Source organism: Castor canadensis, chromosome 17 (genome assembly GCF_047511655.1).
Source record: "Castor canadensis chromosome 17, mCasCan1.hap1v2, whole genome shotgun sequence".
NCBI lineage: Eukaryota > Metazoa > Chordata > Mammalia > Rodentia > Castoridae > Castor > Castor canadensis.
Genome location: NC_133402.1, coordinates 61,725,504 through 61,741,641, shown reverse-complemented (window position 1 = coordinate 61,741,641; position 16,138 = coordinate 61,725,504). Strand labels below are relative to the sequence as shown.

General features: G+C 37.1%; 1 protein-coding gene across 6 annotated transcripts in view; it reads right to left on the bottom strand.

The window, feature by feature from the left end:
- Window positions 1-16,138, bottom strand: part of Rasa2 (RAS p21 protein activator 2) — a 111,346-nt gene that overhangs the window by 66,906 nt on the left and 28,302 nt on the right. For all 6 annotated transcript variants that reach the window (XR_012443121.1, XM_020170485.2, XM_074059163.1 and 3 more), the window contains exons 3-4: window positions 14,932-15,035; window positions 3,672-3,766 (exon numbers count right to left, since the gene is read on the bottom strand). Coding sequence is in view for 5 of the 6 variants with exons in the window: in XM_020170485.2 (XP_020026074.1) it covers window positions 3,672-3,766; window positions 14,932-15,035 (199 nt within the window). In the remaining variant the exon portion in view is untranslated. The remainder of the gene's footprint in view (window positions 1-3,671; window positions 3,767-14,931; window positions 15,036-16,138) is intronic.

Sequence of the window (16,138 nt, the reverse complement as noted above, 5' to 3'; positions counted from 1 at the left end):
AGAGGAAGAGCCATGTGTTTCAGAACACATACAAAAAGAATGGGATGGAATCTTATCTTTAAATGTTTTCCTTTCCCCATTTTGCAAAAAAGTTATTAAAATGAGAGAAAGATAGAAAGAAAACACTAACTGTTCAGTTTATAAAATGAATGGGAAAGAAAAACTCTAAACAGTGAGCACATGAATAGGAAAAAAAGAATTCATAGGTCTCAGTCTCCATCTGTGTCTTCCACTATGTACTTCTGCACTGAGTGAGGGTCTACAGTTTAATGATATACATTTTTTCATTCACCATGGCCTCAAATGTAAGCCAACTATTTTATGTGGCAGTCAACCAAACCCAAATCACTTTAATATGCTTTATTAGAAATGAAAGCCTTCTCAAAAATAATTTTAGCTTATATGAAATTCTATCTGTCTGCTATTGTCAGAACCTAACTCCAATTAAGATCAGCTTCTCTGCAAATGCCTGATCACTTCTAGCTCACCTTAGACACACTAAAGTTCCAAGAATTTCCTTAGAAATTTTCCAGTGCTCTCCCCTTTTCTTTCAGCTATTTTGAGTAGGCTTCTGTCACTCACATCTTGATGTCACTTACATGGCACTCCTAATCTGTTAAAGCATTTTTATGTCTACAGTAGAGAGGTAAAAGGTAGTATAGCACTATGATTGGGGGTGTGAGCATCAGACAAATTTCTGCTGGAATCACAGCTCCACCACTTAGGAGTTCTGACTAGAAAAGTCATTTGACCTCTGTGAATCCAATTAAGACTAACTACCTCATAATGCTATTATGAAGATTGAATAAGATAATATATAGTAGGTTCTTAATACTGCACTTGGTAGACACTCTTACAATTGCTAAAAGTCGTTAGACTGAGCTCCTGTTGAACTCAATCTCTCATAGCTTTCTCCTAATGCTATCAATTGCCCTCATTTTTTCATGGTATTTTTGTAAAATTTGTGAAATTTATGCAAGCAAACATTAACAAACTATAAGCTGTACTGACTGATCACAGGCTGCTTTTCTATCTTTCTAATGGACTCCCATATCTGTTCTGGAGCAAAACAGTATTCCCAATGGCACCATGTTAACAGAACAGTACTGTGCACCCCCTCCACTCCAAAGTATTCTCCCTTCTAAAATCTACATTAAATACTCAGTAAATCTTACTAATTGTTTAAGACAAAAGATCTATAAAGGTTAATGACCAGTGGTCATGAAAATGCCCTCTGACAAATTTTAAGGTGCCAATACTATAGTTAACAGGTAAATGCTACTTCCAGAATGTTCATATTTCAGAGGTAAGAGTTATATATGTCCCAACAATAGTATGTATCTCCAGTACAACTTCCGAGAATTATGTAAAGAATATTCTGTATAGAGTTTTATGTTCTCAGAACTGGAACCCTTAAATCTTTCAGCAAATTTACACTGGTCACAAGAACATGCTTAATAAACCAAATCTTAAAAGAATCTTTAAATTTCACCTCAGACCAAATTTTCAAAGCCTTATTTTGCCTTTTATTTAAAATATTCGAAAAATTAGCTAGGTGTTGGGGGAAGATGCCTGGAAGCTCAGCAGTTGGGAGGCTTTGAGTTTAAGGCCAGCTTGGCTACACAGCAAGGCCCTTATAAAAGAAAAAAGAATAGCATAGAACAGAACAGACTACAATAGAATAGAAAGAGAGAAAAGAAATAGAAAGAAAGATTGATTTAACATCACACCAAGTTTCTCCTGGTGGACTATCTAGAAAATGTACTGTATCACATATCAAAAATGAAAAAAAGAAAAACTGGTACTTTAAAACTTTTCATAGCTGTCTTTTGGTAAAGGCGTATCAGACCATCAGCCACTAAAATAATGGTAAAAGCATGTTTTACATTTGTATAGAAATTAACAGGGTTTTTTTTTTTTGTTTGTTTGTGGCACTAGAGTTGGAACTCAGTGTCTCACACTTGCTAGGCAGGCACTCTTACTGCTTGAGCCATTCTGCCAACTTGAAATTCAGTTTTTAAAGTTCTCTTAAATATATCCCTCTTAATTCTCACACCATGAGTCAAGCATGGCAACTTTTGGCCAGGCATCATGGCTTACAGCTGTAATCCCAGCTCTCAGGAGGTGGAGATCAGGAGGATTGCAGCTCAAGGCTAACAAGGACAAAAAAATCTTAGCAAGACCCCATCTCAACCAGTAAGCCAGGCTTGGTGGAATGAGCCTGCCATCCCAGCTCTACACCATTGGGAGGAGGACTGCAGTCTGAGGTTAGTACCAGAGGGAAAAATTCAAGACTCTGCCTGAAGAGTAACTAAAGTAAAAACGTGGTGGCGACATGACTCAAGGAAAGCAACCACATATGAAATGAGGACCAAACTCTCTGATGTCTAATTTAAGCCCTTTCTTCTCTCACATTGTTGCTCAGCCCATCACTGACAATGCTGCATCGAATTGAGATCCAAGCCATCCTCATTGCCAAATGGAAGGGAAAGGTACCGAGATGGGGCAGAATGGACAGAACAGGGAACACATTTGCCATTATGTTTTGTACTTAAGAAGGGTTTCTGCACCAAATGGTAACGTTTTTGAGAATTCAATCAAAGGGAACACTGGGAGCGTATAAGTAGAGACACACTCATCTGCATATCATCTGTGGTGCTGCAGCACTTTCGTCTTGCCCTCAACTTATGTTTGAATCACAGGGGCAAACCGTAACTTCAAGAGAGGAAGGATCCTGCTTGCAGTTATGCCTTGGGGACATGGTTTCACAATCCTTGCCATATTTTATTAATAAATAGTTACCAAAAGTTCCCTTTAAATAGAAATAAAAATTGCTAAGATAGAACAACTCAAACTTTCTAGAAACTTCAGGTACATGGCTAAACACACACCTTTGTTCACATGTAGAATCAGTGGAAAGAGGAAAAAAGATTAAAAAGAGTAATGACACCCTTTCAGATAAGGAGAGGTGAACAAAAGACGGGAGGATATAGAAGAAGGCTCTGTGTGCAAGGCTCAGGCACCATCTGAGTGAGGAACACTTTCCCAGGTCTAGCTGATGAGAGCAGCAACAGAGCATCTGGATCAGAATGGAGAAATTTATAGACTTCCAGGGCTTCTTCTCAAAGTCAAACTTAACAAAACATAGCTTTTCTCTTAAAACTCTTTCCCTCTCTAAAAAAATTAATACTTTACTATTGAAACTCAAAACACAAAGAAGGGAGGAAAAAGTCGTCTTTGCTGGGTGGCACAGGAGGATCTCGAGTTCTAGGTCAGTGTGGGTACATAGTGAGACTGTCTCAAAAACAAAAGTCCTCCCGGATACAGCCTCCCTAAACCCACATATGTGCATACATACATGCCTTATTCTCTTCTCATAGTGCGTATTAACTGCACACATCGATGGTTTTCACTGTGACATTTCCATACATGCATATGTTCTGCTTTGCTTGTGTCCACCCTCCTAACTATCCTCTGTTCTCTCCCCCATGTGTAATAATTTTTAACCAATATGGAAAAAAAGCAGGTCTGTATTACTGAAAGGTCAGTTATATTTAGTGCTAGAATTTAAAGTAAGGTACAAAAAGCCCTAACAACATGAACTCATATAATACATTCATTTTTACTCATTTTTGGTATTTTTTTTTCATTACTGAAGTCTTAATATTTACCTGAACCTCTGAATTGGAGTCAACAGGCTGTAGTGAAAACCAAGTTTCTCTGCCACTATGGTTACACAAGTCCTCTTTTTTGATGGCTACTTTTCCTGTAGAAAATAAGTAAAACAACATGAGAAATCATATTTTGTATAATGTTGAGATTCATTAGCACTGTCATATGCAATACTTGTAGAAAACATTTTAGAGTAATTTATACCTATTGATATGAAAGGCCCAGTTTTATACAGCTTTGTTCTATGTTCTAAAGAATGAACTGTCTCCTTTCTCTGTCTTTCGGCAGATGGTTCTCTGTGTCATACTGAATCAGGGGATTAGACAAAAAGTTGTACTTACATGAAACTGTATTGTTTAGTTATTGTTCAGATTTGGATTTTTATCCAAAGTATACTTAGGGTAAGAAGAAAAGCATGATGGCAGTGCTATTTAAGCTTTCCAGTTCTTAAATAGTGCTCATGAACTGGGTCCTGGTTAATTCTGAGCACATGTATCTGCAGTTAGCAAAAGATTATTTTTTTAACTCAACTGAAACTTGTAAAAACACCACACATCAGTTAACAAAAGTGATTTGAAATTACCTTATTAAAAATTCACTTTTATGGGCTGTGCCCAATGGCTCACACTTGTAATCACAGCTACTCGGGAGGCAGAGAATAGGAGGATTGCATTTAGAGGACAGCCTGGGAAAAAACCTAGTGAGACCCCGTCTCAATAAATAAGCTGGTTATAGTGGTGTGCACTTGTGATCCCAGCTATGCAGAAGGCCATAAGTAGGAGAATCACTGTCTGAGGTCAGCCCCGGGGCAAAATCTCTATAACCTACTTGAAAAATAACTAAAGCAAAAATGGACTGGAGGTGTGCCTCAAGTGGTAGAGCACCTGCCCAGTCAGTGTGAGGCCCTGTGTTCAAATCCTAGTACCACCAAAAAAAAAAAAACAGCTTTATCAAAACACTATAAACACTGACTACATTGCTTCAATGCATATAGAAATCAAGGCAGTTGCCTAAAGAATTTCTACATCGCAGAGAAAGATACAATGAACAAAGTAGTATGAGAAGAAGAAACAGCAACGCTCTTGTTATAACGAAGCATTTGCCATGTTGGTGCAAAGCATTTCCTTCCTCAATTTGAGTTTTAAGAAGACATAATTTTGCATGTGAATAACCATTTATCCCGAGATTCTACACAAAAGCTTCAGCAAAGAACATTAATTAAAAGCAAAAGCAATTCGCGTTCCTTATTTTTTTCAAGTAAGAACTTCATTTTAAGCAAGCTAATTATTCACATCCCTTCACTTACGACAAACACTAGTGTTTTAGATCAACACTGGAAAACTGTAAAGAAATTTTTATGTCAAGATATACCAATGTTTGTGCATTGAGTGAGGAGAAAGGAACAATAGGAAACTAAACACTGTATTTAAATGTTTTCCTGGAAGTACATTGTGGTTGGTGATTACACAGTTCTATGAATATACTAAAAAAAAAAACAAAAACAAACAAAAAAAAACCACTGTATACTTTTCTCATTTTACAAATGTTTTACTTTTAAATAATTTTAAAATTGGAGAAAAGGTATGAGAATAGTACACAAAATTTTCATATTCCGTACCCAGAACTCCCTATTGTAAACACTGTACTGTCTTTCTCTCTTCTTTCCTCTCTGATGCATATGATGATTCTTTTTCTGAACCACTGAACAACTCGCAAAAACAATGTATAATTTAAAAGGGTAAACTTTATAGTTTGTGAATTACATTTTATCAAAGCTATTTAATTTTTTCAACATTACAGTTTTGATAAGCTTTGCACTCAAGACTTGGAACTCAAACTAATAAAGACCACTTATTGTGTAATTTTAAGAAAAATATTAAAATACATGATTAGGTTTTCATTAGAGTAGCAACTATATTAATACTATAACCCGAAAGAGGTCTACTGAAAACTCATCAACTGTATCTCACAACACACTAAGTCTGGTCTTCACAACAAGGATGAATCTTCCCAATTTAAAAAATATATATATATATATTGGATGAAATCTAACGTGAAGATCAAAATCTTCATGTGAATATACAGTATATACAATTCATTCAAACCTTATGGGAAGTGATACTAGGACATTACTTGTACATTAGTATGTTTTTAGTAAAAATTAACACAAAGAATGGTAGGAAAACAAAATCTTCTAATACTGAAAGTGCACATTAAAAGCCAAGCACAGAATGCAGCCACTGAAACACACAGATATTCCTATACTGAAGGGATGGAGGTCAAGAGCGGAGTCAATACAAATCTCTTGATACGTTTTACCAATGAAGTATATAAAATTCCTAATCAATCAATATAATACCAGGAATGGCTTAGTATACAAAATTGTGGCATAGTATTTTATGTTGTTTGTACAAATGTATGATAATCCTAACAATCATAGCTCCTATTACATTGATTCCACATCAGATATAAATAAATTTAAGGCAAACCATAATAGCTTGATACTTTAAAAAGCCCAAGTACACACACAAATATATGCATATATCCTACCACTGAGGTTCTTATCTTTTGGGAACCATTCCTCTCCTTCTAAGAATGTTTATAACTGTTTATCTTTGGTGTTCTCTCCCCAAGACAAAAGCAAAGATAGTATCAGACACACAACTTTTTTTTTGGCAGTGCTGGGAATCAAACTCAAGGCTTCATGCATGTGAGGCAAGCACTCTCCCACTGAATTACATCCACAGTCTTGGCATACAACTGTAAGTGTTTACTGATCTGGGTGTGCTGGTGGATGCCTGTAATCCCATGACTCAGGAGGCTGAGACCGTAGGATCTCAAGTTCAAGGCCAGTTTAGGTTACATAGCAAGACCCTGTCTTGAGGGAAAAAAAAGTGTATGTTCACTATGCAGAAACTCATCAGTAGATTCTAATGAGGACCTCTATTCTATAATTTCTAGTTTTAAACACAATCTGTAAATATCTATGTAGATATACATATGTGATATAAAGCAAGATCCAACTTAAAAGTTTTTTTTTTTTTTTAATTATTTGGTAGCTTACTGGTTTGGTCAACTCCCACCCACATTCTACAAATAATCACACTGGCAGTGTTTTAAATGGTGACTTGATTCCCACCAAAGTCCATTTAATCAAAAATGGTCCTAAAAACTACAGTAGGAACCCTTCTATCCTAGTTAAGACTTACAACTCAGATCACTGGAAATGCATCTCTATCACAGGTGGCTTCCCAAAAGAGAAAACTTTCCTAGCTTTACAGGGACAGCATTCCAGAAGCAAACATCCTTCCTTCCTATTCCACAGCGTGTATGTCATGACAGTATTGCTACTAAAGAGTTGGATGGTTTTTGTCCAGTGAGAAGGAAACCCTTCTCTGATTAGCTGCCTAAATAAGCCATTTGTAAGTTGAGAAGAACTTGGAATTTTATGGCCAGCTTGAAGTCTTATGTTCCTTTTTAAGATGTCAGTTTCTGATACATAAAGATATGTGACATGAAGCGAGTTGGCCTGAAGAGATAAGGAAGATCAAAGAATCTCAGGAAGCTGAAAACTGTTATGTAGGAAAGACAGAAATAAGTAACAATACTTGAAGTTATTAGGGTAGTAGGACACCTACAATAGGGCCAGCATTTATTAGGCAACCTAATATATGAAAAAGGAACACATATTGTCAGCGCTGGGGGATAAAACAAGGCTAGGGGAGGAAGGAAGAGAGACAAGAGAATGACAGAGAAATGAGGGAGAGTACACAGGAGAGTAGTATGATGGAGGGAGAAGAAAAGGACTGGAAAGAGGATTAAGGTTCTGAAATACAAATAAAACCAAAACAAAAAACCTGTCTGGCAGGCACTGACTAGAAAAGGTACACAGCCAAACAGAGCAGAAGAGCACTGCTATAGTTGGATATAAAATGTCCCCCAAAACTCATGTGCTGAAGGCTTGGTCCCCAATGCAATGTTCAGAGCAGGGACTTTGGGAACTGACTGTATCATGAGGGCTCTGACTTGCTGAATGGCATTTACTGTGGGTGGTAGAAATTAGGAGATGGGGCCTCGTTAGAAGTGGGTCACTGGGAGTGTGCCCTTTATCCCACATTGCTGGTCCCTTTTTTTCTTTTTCTCTCTTCTCACTCTTTTTCCTCAGCCATGCTCTTCCACCATAATGTTCTGTTTCACCATGTCCCAGAAACAATGGAGCCAGGTAACCAGGAGGCAAAAAAATCTTTCCTCTTTTTGAACTGTTTCTTTCGGTATTTTGTCACAGTTACAAAAACTGAAAGTAACAAAGAACTGAACTGAAAGAAAAGCCAGCATTTACTGAATATCCATCAAATAGCAGACACTCTTACACATATTCTCGTTTGTTCTTTATAATAATCACAATTTTACAAATGAGATGAACAATAAAAATCTGCCCAATAACAAGAGCTGGAAACAGATTTTGAAACGAAGGCATGCTGTTCATGTTCCTTCCAGCACAGACATGAATTCCATGGCCTAGTGTTACTTCTGTCACTTAGCGTTTGTGTGACTGTGGATTGATTTGCCTCCTGTTCATTAGAAATGACTTTCAGCTCTAAGATTTTGAAAACTATTCTGTGCCTCTAATGGTTCCAAAGATTGTTTCAGTTCAGTGCTTTAACTAGTTAATTCATTATTTCACTAGCCATGAAATCATCAACCTAAAAAACAAACAAACAAAAAAAACAAACTTTTCGACAAATCATTTAAAGGTACAATTTCATTTCACTGTCCTGACAAACTCATACAAAGAGCTTGAAACCAAATACACACACAGTAGTAGATATTATATTAGTTCCTAAAATCCTACAACGAGAGGAAACACCAAAAGAAATAAAGGAACTGTGGACAAAAGGAACCACCTTTCTCTAAGTTTAAAAAAAAAGTGTATATGTACACACATACACTAGCTTTCCAATACAACTTTGAAGCAGCATTTTCTTGCCCTCAGTAAATACTATTATCGTGGATTCTATTTTTAGTTGCAATGTATTCTTTTTTTGGTGGCACTGGGGCTTTAACTCAGGTCTTTGTGCTTGTTCTGCAGGCCAGTACTCTACAGCTTGACCCGAGTCTGTGACCTTTTTGCTCTGGTTATTCTGGAGACAGGGTCTTACTTTTTGTCTAGGTTGGTCTGAATCACAATCCTCTTGTGTTATGCTTCCTGCTATAGCTGGGATGACAGGTGTGAACCATCACACCCAGCTACTGGTTGAGATGGGGGGGGGTCTTGCTAACTTTATGCCCAGGTTGGCTTTGAACCATGATCTCCTCACTCTCAGCCTCCCAAGTAACTAGGATTACAGGTATGAGCCCACCAGCAGCTGCCTTAGTTACAATGTAGTCTTAGAAAGGTCTGAGTGATACAGATCCTGTTCCTACTTGGGCACTGGAAGAAATGGATGAAAGAGTAATATAGTAATAACAAGTGCAATACAAGATGAAATAGGACCAGAGAACTGAAATTCTGGCCAACAGTCAACACAGCAATTGGGACCCAAAGGTGGCACTTAGAATCCCTACTTTACGGGATTTATGGTGTATGCCTTTTGGTCCGTGTGGTAGCTGGTATATTGAAGGGCTCCAATAAATCATGCTTCCTGGCTTCTAGATCACTGAGTAGCTCCCTCCTATACTGATTCTGGAACTGGTTACTTGACCTGCTTTAGCCAGTGAGACATCAGCAGTGTAATACAAGCAGAGGCTTAATAAGCACCTGTGCAACAGGGCTTGACCTTATGGAAGCCAGAGACTGTGTGTAGAGTAAGAAGCAGCAACAACAGCCAGACACATGTCAGTTCCCCCAGAAAAATCTGTTATCAGTGATTCCAGGTGGGATCAGCAGAAGTAGCCAGCTAAGCCCAGTCCAGGCTGACAACGAGCAAATGTATGGTTGCTGCATTAAGTCACTAAGTATCGGGTAGTTTGTATGTAGCAACAGGTAACTGATACAGTACCTAGGTAAACAGACACCAAAGGGTAGTCAAAGGCAACTCATAACAGTACATTTGACGTAAGTGCTAAATACAAGCAGAATTTATAGGTCAAAGAGTTGGCCTTATTTAATGAATGACCCAGGTCTAAGAAAGCAAAGTGACTTGTTACAGGTCACAGTGAGTCAGTAACAAGAGTCATGAATGGAATTCAGGTCCCTGACATCTGAGCGAAATCCTCTTATCTCAGTATAGTTCTGAGCCAACCGGAACATCTACTGAAATAGCCATGCTTACTTGTTTGAACTCTCAATTCCCTTGAAAAATAAAATAACTAGAAAACATGAATTATGAGGTAAAATATATCTTAATTGCAATATTAGAATCCTCATTGGAAATAGAAATAGAAATATAGGCTTGAAGTTTTTCTCTTCTTTTTTTTTCTAAGAAAAGACACTATATATCAGGAAAAGGTATCATAGTTTAAAAAAAAAAACTTTACAATTTCCTAACTTTTTGTAGCACAGATCTTAAGTATCAATTTTTTTTATTAATCCATAATCTGCTTTTTACACTAAATGTTCCTGGCATTCAAGGTGCCTAATATGAAAAATTAAGCCCACACTGATGACAACTGCCACTTCAGGGAAGGGGTAAGGTACAGCGGATGAAAGTAATTTAGGACTGGGATGTAGTTCAATTGGCAGAGGGCTTGCCTAGCACGCACAAGGTCCCATCTTCAACTTCCAGCAGTGCAGAAACAAAATGTAATTTAATGTTGTCTATAATGCTGTAGTTAAAAATATCTTACAAAAACAATTTTAAATAGTTCAACATTAAAACTTTATGAGTTAATGACAAAATATGTTAAGAGAGAAAAATGTTTAAATTTTCTAAGTAAAAATATCAAGAACAATTTCCAACTTTACAGGGTATGTGCTATGTTTAGTAATAATTTCTATATATAAAAGAAAAAATTCTTACTAAATATAGAAACCTTACCTATTAATATGAAATAAACATTAAAAAAATGGTCTTCACACCTTCATGGCTTTCTAATGTACTCCATAGAACTGATTTTCACTAAAATTATTTTACTTAAAGTTGACTTTCACAGGTGAATGAAGAGGGTAAAGAGGATGAATAGGGCCGATGCACTCGGTATTCGTGTCTGAAGGTGGACCACTGAACCTGCAGGGGCACTCTGTGTTACAGCAACACCTCCCCCCCCCAATATAAGTACTATATACTAAAAATGTTTTTAAAGTTGACTTTTATTTTAAAGATAAACAAACAGTGAAGAGAACTTCTGGAACTCAATAATAAATTTCAACTGAAGGCCTTTTCAAGAATTGCTATATGAAGACTACAACATTTATGTGTACAGGGGCAATGAAAACCACTAACAATTTTCTTAAGATATCACGGTGGTCAAAGTTATTCCCTCTCTCAGTGCTGCCCACCACCACAAATAGCCTCTACCCAATCCTTGGCCTGCTACTGACACTAAAAGATCTTGGCCAGTGGTAGAGTTCCTGCCTAGTATGCATGAGGCCCTGGGTTTAATTCCCAGAAATGCAAAATACAAAACAAAACAAAAAAGATGTCTTTACTTTCTGTGATATTAATTTCTGTTCTTTCTCTTCCTACTTTCCTGATAATGCCTTATCAATGTTCACAGAAGCCTCTTTTTACCTGAAGCCCTCCTTATGTGCTCCCAGGTAATTTCACTTACTCTAGCACAGTCTTCATTATTGCTCATGGCTCAAGTCTTTGTCTCTCACTCTTCTTCTAAGCTTTTGATGTGGATTCCCAGCTGTTAACCAACATGTCCACCTGCCCTCCACCCCCCAACCCCAAGTGGAATGTCCCAGTGTTTCCCATCTCAGTTACTGACAGCCATAGAAGTAACACTACTTCTAAGTCTTCCCCTTCTCTTTATGCCTTTGGTCCCTAAATCCTACGGGAAACCTCTGAGGCTCATTTTGTCACTCACATTTCAATCTACTGCCACTGCCCTCTTCATCTCATTTGGTAACAGAACAGTTCCTTACTGGTCTCCAAGCCTAATCTCTCCCAATTCTAAATCAACAACTTCCTGTTGCCAACAACTTCCAAACTACAAACTCAACACAGAGCACATAAAGTACAACATATATATGCTTATGTGTACCTGTACACCCAGTTGTATAGAGTGACTATATTCTTAAAAGGTTCAAAACCACTGTCTTCAGGATAAAGTGCACACTCCATAGCTTCTGAAATGGTCCATTAGAGTTGGGCCCCAACTTATATTACCAGCTTCAGCTTTTGCCACACTCCTCCTACATAGCTGATGTATTCCCTCAGATACACCGCAAACTAAGAATCACTTTTCCCGCTCTGCTTCTGCTAATTCCTATCCCCTTGTTACTGTTCCTTCTCCTACCTATGTGTCTCAGCAAATAAAAATAGCTGCTCTCCCTTCCATGCTCCCAGGTGCTTTCTTTCTTTATACCTCCAGCTCAGACTCACAGGACTACAAAACAAGTCAAGCATTCCTAAACCAAAAATCTAAAAGCCAAAATCTGAAACATTTTGAACACCAACATGATATTCAAAGTTTCAGATTCTGGAGCATTTCAGGTTTTGGGTTTTCCAACTAGAGATGCTGAACTGCAAAACCTGTACAAATACTCCAAAACTCAAGTCTGAAACAGTCGGGGGAGCATTTCTGACAAAGTGTACTCAAGCTGTTGATCAGTGTTAGAAAAATGCAAGTTAAACTAATAAAAATAAGTTTTCATTTATCATATTGGCAAATTTTTCCATTGATAATATGCACGAATGGCCACGATGTGGTGAAGCTGTTAGGCCCCAGGCTTGCTCGGGGAAATGCAAATTAGTACCGTATTTCAGGGGACCAATGTAGAGAGGAAACCTTAAAATATCCATACCCTCTGACTCAGTATTTTGTGCCTAGGAACTCATCCTAACAAAAAAAGAGGCATGTGGAAGGATATTTATTTATAGCAGCACCACTTAAAATAACAAATTTGGAAACATAAATGTTCAATAAATAGTTAAAATATACATTTTACAAAAACTTTTGGAAGGCAGCTGTGCTCACCACTATACAACACTGCACATACAAAAACTTCTGTATCACAAATATTTCTGTAAAATATCAGTGAAACAGAGAAGCATCATTAGATGATAACTGAAAATGAAAAACTTGGATAAATAGTACAATTAATGACATAAACGGACAAAATAAAGAATGGGAAGAAATATATCATATTAGTACTGCATTTATTCTTGGTTAGAGTCACTAAGAACATGTTAATAGTTTTAGTTTTGTAATTAAGATAAAGGTTTTTAGAGGCTTTAATATTTTTTTAATGTCTTTGTCAAACTTCAAAAAATATAAAAGTCAAATTTTTAAAAAGTCCTGAACATAGTGGATATAGACCATTAGTTAAGGAATTCAATAGCAAAAGCAGAGATACTAGAAGTTACCTATGAGGACAAGGTCACACGAATCTTAACTTTTTTAAGCTAAGGTTAAATTTGCTCAAGTTTCAGATCAGTAAGGGGAGAAAGACAATGAAATCAAGACATGAAAAAGAAGATAAAACAAGTAAATTAGACTTCTACCTGTTATTAAAATACAAAGATATAATGCAACAGCCACAAATGTGACACATAATGCAGTCAGTTCTAGTACCTATGTCCACATATCACACCTCCACCTCAGACAATCATTTAATAAATATACTTACTAGGCCTGGTGTGGTAGTACACGCCTACTTAGAATCCTAAGTACTTAGAAGGTGGAGATTGGGAGGATCATAGCTGGAGGCCAGCCTCAGCAAGAAGTTAGTAAGTCACAATGACAACCAACGCACTGGGTGTGGTAGTGCACACCTGTGGTTCCAGCCATGCAGAAGGTGGTAGATAAAAGAATCAACACCCAGGCTGGCCTGAGCAAAAACACTAGACCCTATTCAAAAAATAACTGAAGCCAAAAGGACTGGAAGCATGACTCAACTGTACAGGACAGGCCTCGCAAGTACAAGGTAATGTATATGTGTATATTGGCCACAAATACCGTCAGGGGAGAAAATCTGTAATTAGATTAAAGCTTATTATTCTACTAGAGAAAACTTAAAACAGATGCTCCTTAGATAGACCAGTACTGCAAGTTTTGAACCTCTCAGCAAGTGCTTTTTGAACATTTACTAAATGTAAGGCATTCTTTGAGACACAGTCCCTACCCCCCTAGGAGAATCTAGATGTAAAGTGTGAGCTAACAAACAAGTGTAAGGAGTACTGGGAAAGGGAACCATCATAGTATGGAAATACACGACACAGCAACCAGGACCAGCACCAGCTTCCATGAGGAAGTACGATCTAGGCTGAACATACAAATTAAAAACCAAATTCACAAATGAACTAGTCTAGAGAAAGGATTAGAAATGTTGAGCATAACTGATGAATGGATTAAGAAAATGTGGTATCTATACACAATGGAATTTTATGCAGCCATGAAGAAGAACGAAATGTTATCATTCGCTGGTAAATGGATGGAATTGGAGAACATCATTCTGAGTGAGGTTAGCCTGGCCCAAAAGACCAAAAATCGTATGTTCTCCCTCATATGTGGACATTAGATCAAGGGCAAACACAACAAGGGGATTGGACTTTGATCACATGATAAAGCCAGAGCACACAAGGGAGGGGTGAGGATAGGTAAGACACCTAAAAAATTAGCTAGCATTAGTTGCCCTTAACGCAGAGAAACTAAAGCAGATACCTTAAAGCAACTGAGGCCAATAGGAAAAGGGGAACAAGTACTAGAGAAAAGGTTAGACCAAAAATAATTAACCTAGAAGGTAACACCCACACACAGGAAATCAATGTGAGTCAATGCCCTGTATAGCTATCCTTATCTCAACCAGCAAAAACCCTTGTTCCTTCCTATTATTGCTTATACTCTCTCTACAACAAAATTAGAAATAAGGGCAAAATAGTTTCTGCTGGGTATTGGGGGGGGAGAGGGAGGGGGCGGAGTGGGTGGTAAGGGAGGGGGTGGGGGCAGGGGGGAGAAATGAACCAAGCCTTGTATGCACATATGAATAATAAAAGAAAGAAAAAAAAAAGAATCCTAGAAAGTATGAACAGAAAAAAAAAAAGAAAAGAAACGTTGAGCATATATTATTCTTCAGTTTAATACTTCACACTTAGAGAAATAATGACTATAACCACCAATGTTTTAATTAAAAATAATTATGATAGTACCTACCTATGCGAAGGTCTCTTTGTAAAACATTCTTATCATAAACATAGAAAGACAAATACTGGAAAGTTCTTGGAATCTCAAAGTAAAATTCTTCACTGAAAAATGGGCTAGAGAGAAATGGAAAGAAAGCTCACTACTTCAAATAATATCAACTAATTAACAATTTATTACTCTCACTATGAATAATTTATTAGTTACTATTAATATACCATTAATACTCAAATAGTATCTTCAGATATCACTTTCAATTAAAAAAACGAAATTACAAACTAAAATTCTACAGGAAAGAATTTCAAAAACCCTCAAAATAATTCTTAATGCTAAGTTTCAACTAAACCCAATACAAACCAAGCTTGAACTCAGAGGACTTTGTTGCCAAGATGAGTTCTAAACAAACAGCTTTTCAGGAGTCCTGTGGACAGAAGAGACAGTAATTGCCTAGGGGCCATACTCACCTGAAGTGGAATGAGGACAGTATTCTCCAAATCAATGTCTTAGAAATATGTAAACATATAAAGTTTATGCTAATTACAATAATATGTAACATTGGGTAATGTTATGTAAAACATCACTTTAAAAGTATTTTTAAAAGCTAAAACAAGTTATTTTTTAACTTTAGTGAGGTAATAAGTTAATATGATAAAATCTAATTTAGAGTAGAGATTAGTGACCTTTGACAAATTTATAAACCTGGGTAGCCTCCACCCCAGTCAAAACATAAGACACTGCTAGCTCCCCAGAAAGCTCCCTCTGTCCCACTACAGTTACCTCACCTCACCTGCCACAGACAATTTGATTTCTATCACTAAGATCTGTTCTGGAACTTCATATAAATGGAATAGTGTGCAATGTACTTTTGTGCCCTGTTTCCCTCAGCTTAATGTCTATGAGATCTTTTTCTCATAGTGTATTGTACATACACTCCATTGTATTTCATAATCCATTCTCCTAGTGCCATCATTTGAGTTGTTTCTGGTTTGGACAATTAAAAATAAGCCTGCTATGAACATTTTTATACTAAGCCTTTTCTGGGCATGTACTTCAATTCTTCTGGATAAGTAACTACAAGTAGAATTGCTAAGTTAAAAGGCAGGTGAGTGTTTAACTTATAGAAAACTGTCCAACTACTTTCCAAAGTGGTCATTGACATTTTGCACTCCTACTACAAATATGAGCATTCCAGTTGCTCTATGTCTTGGTATAGAGCAAC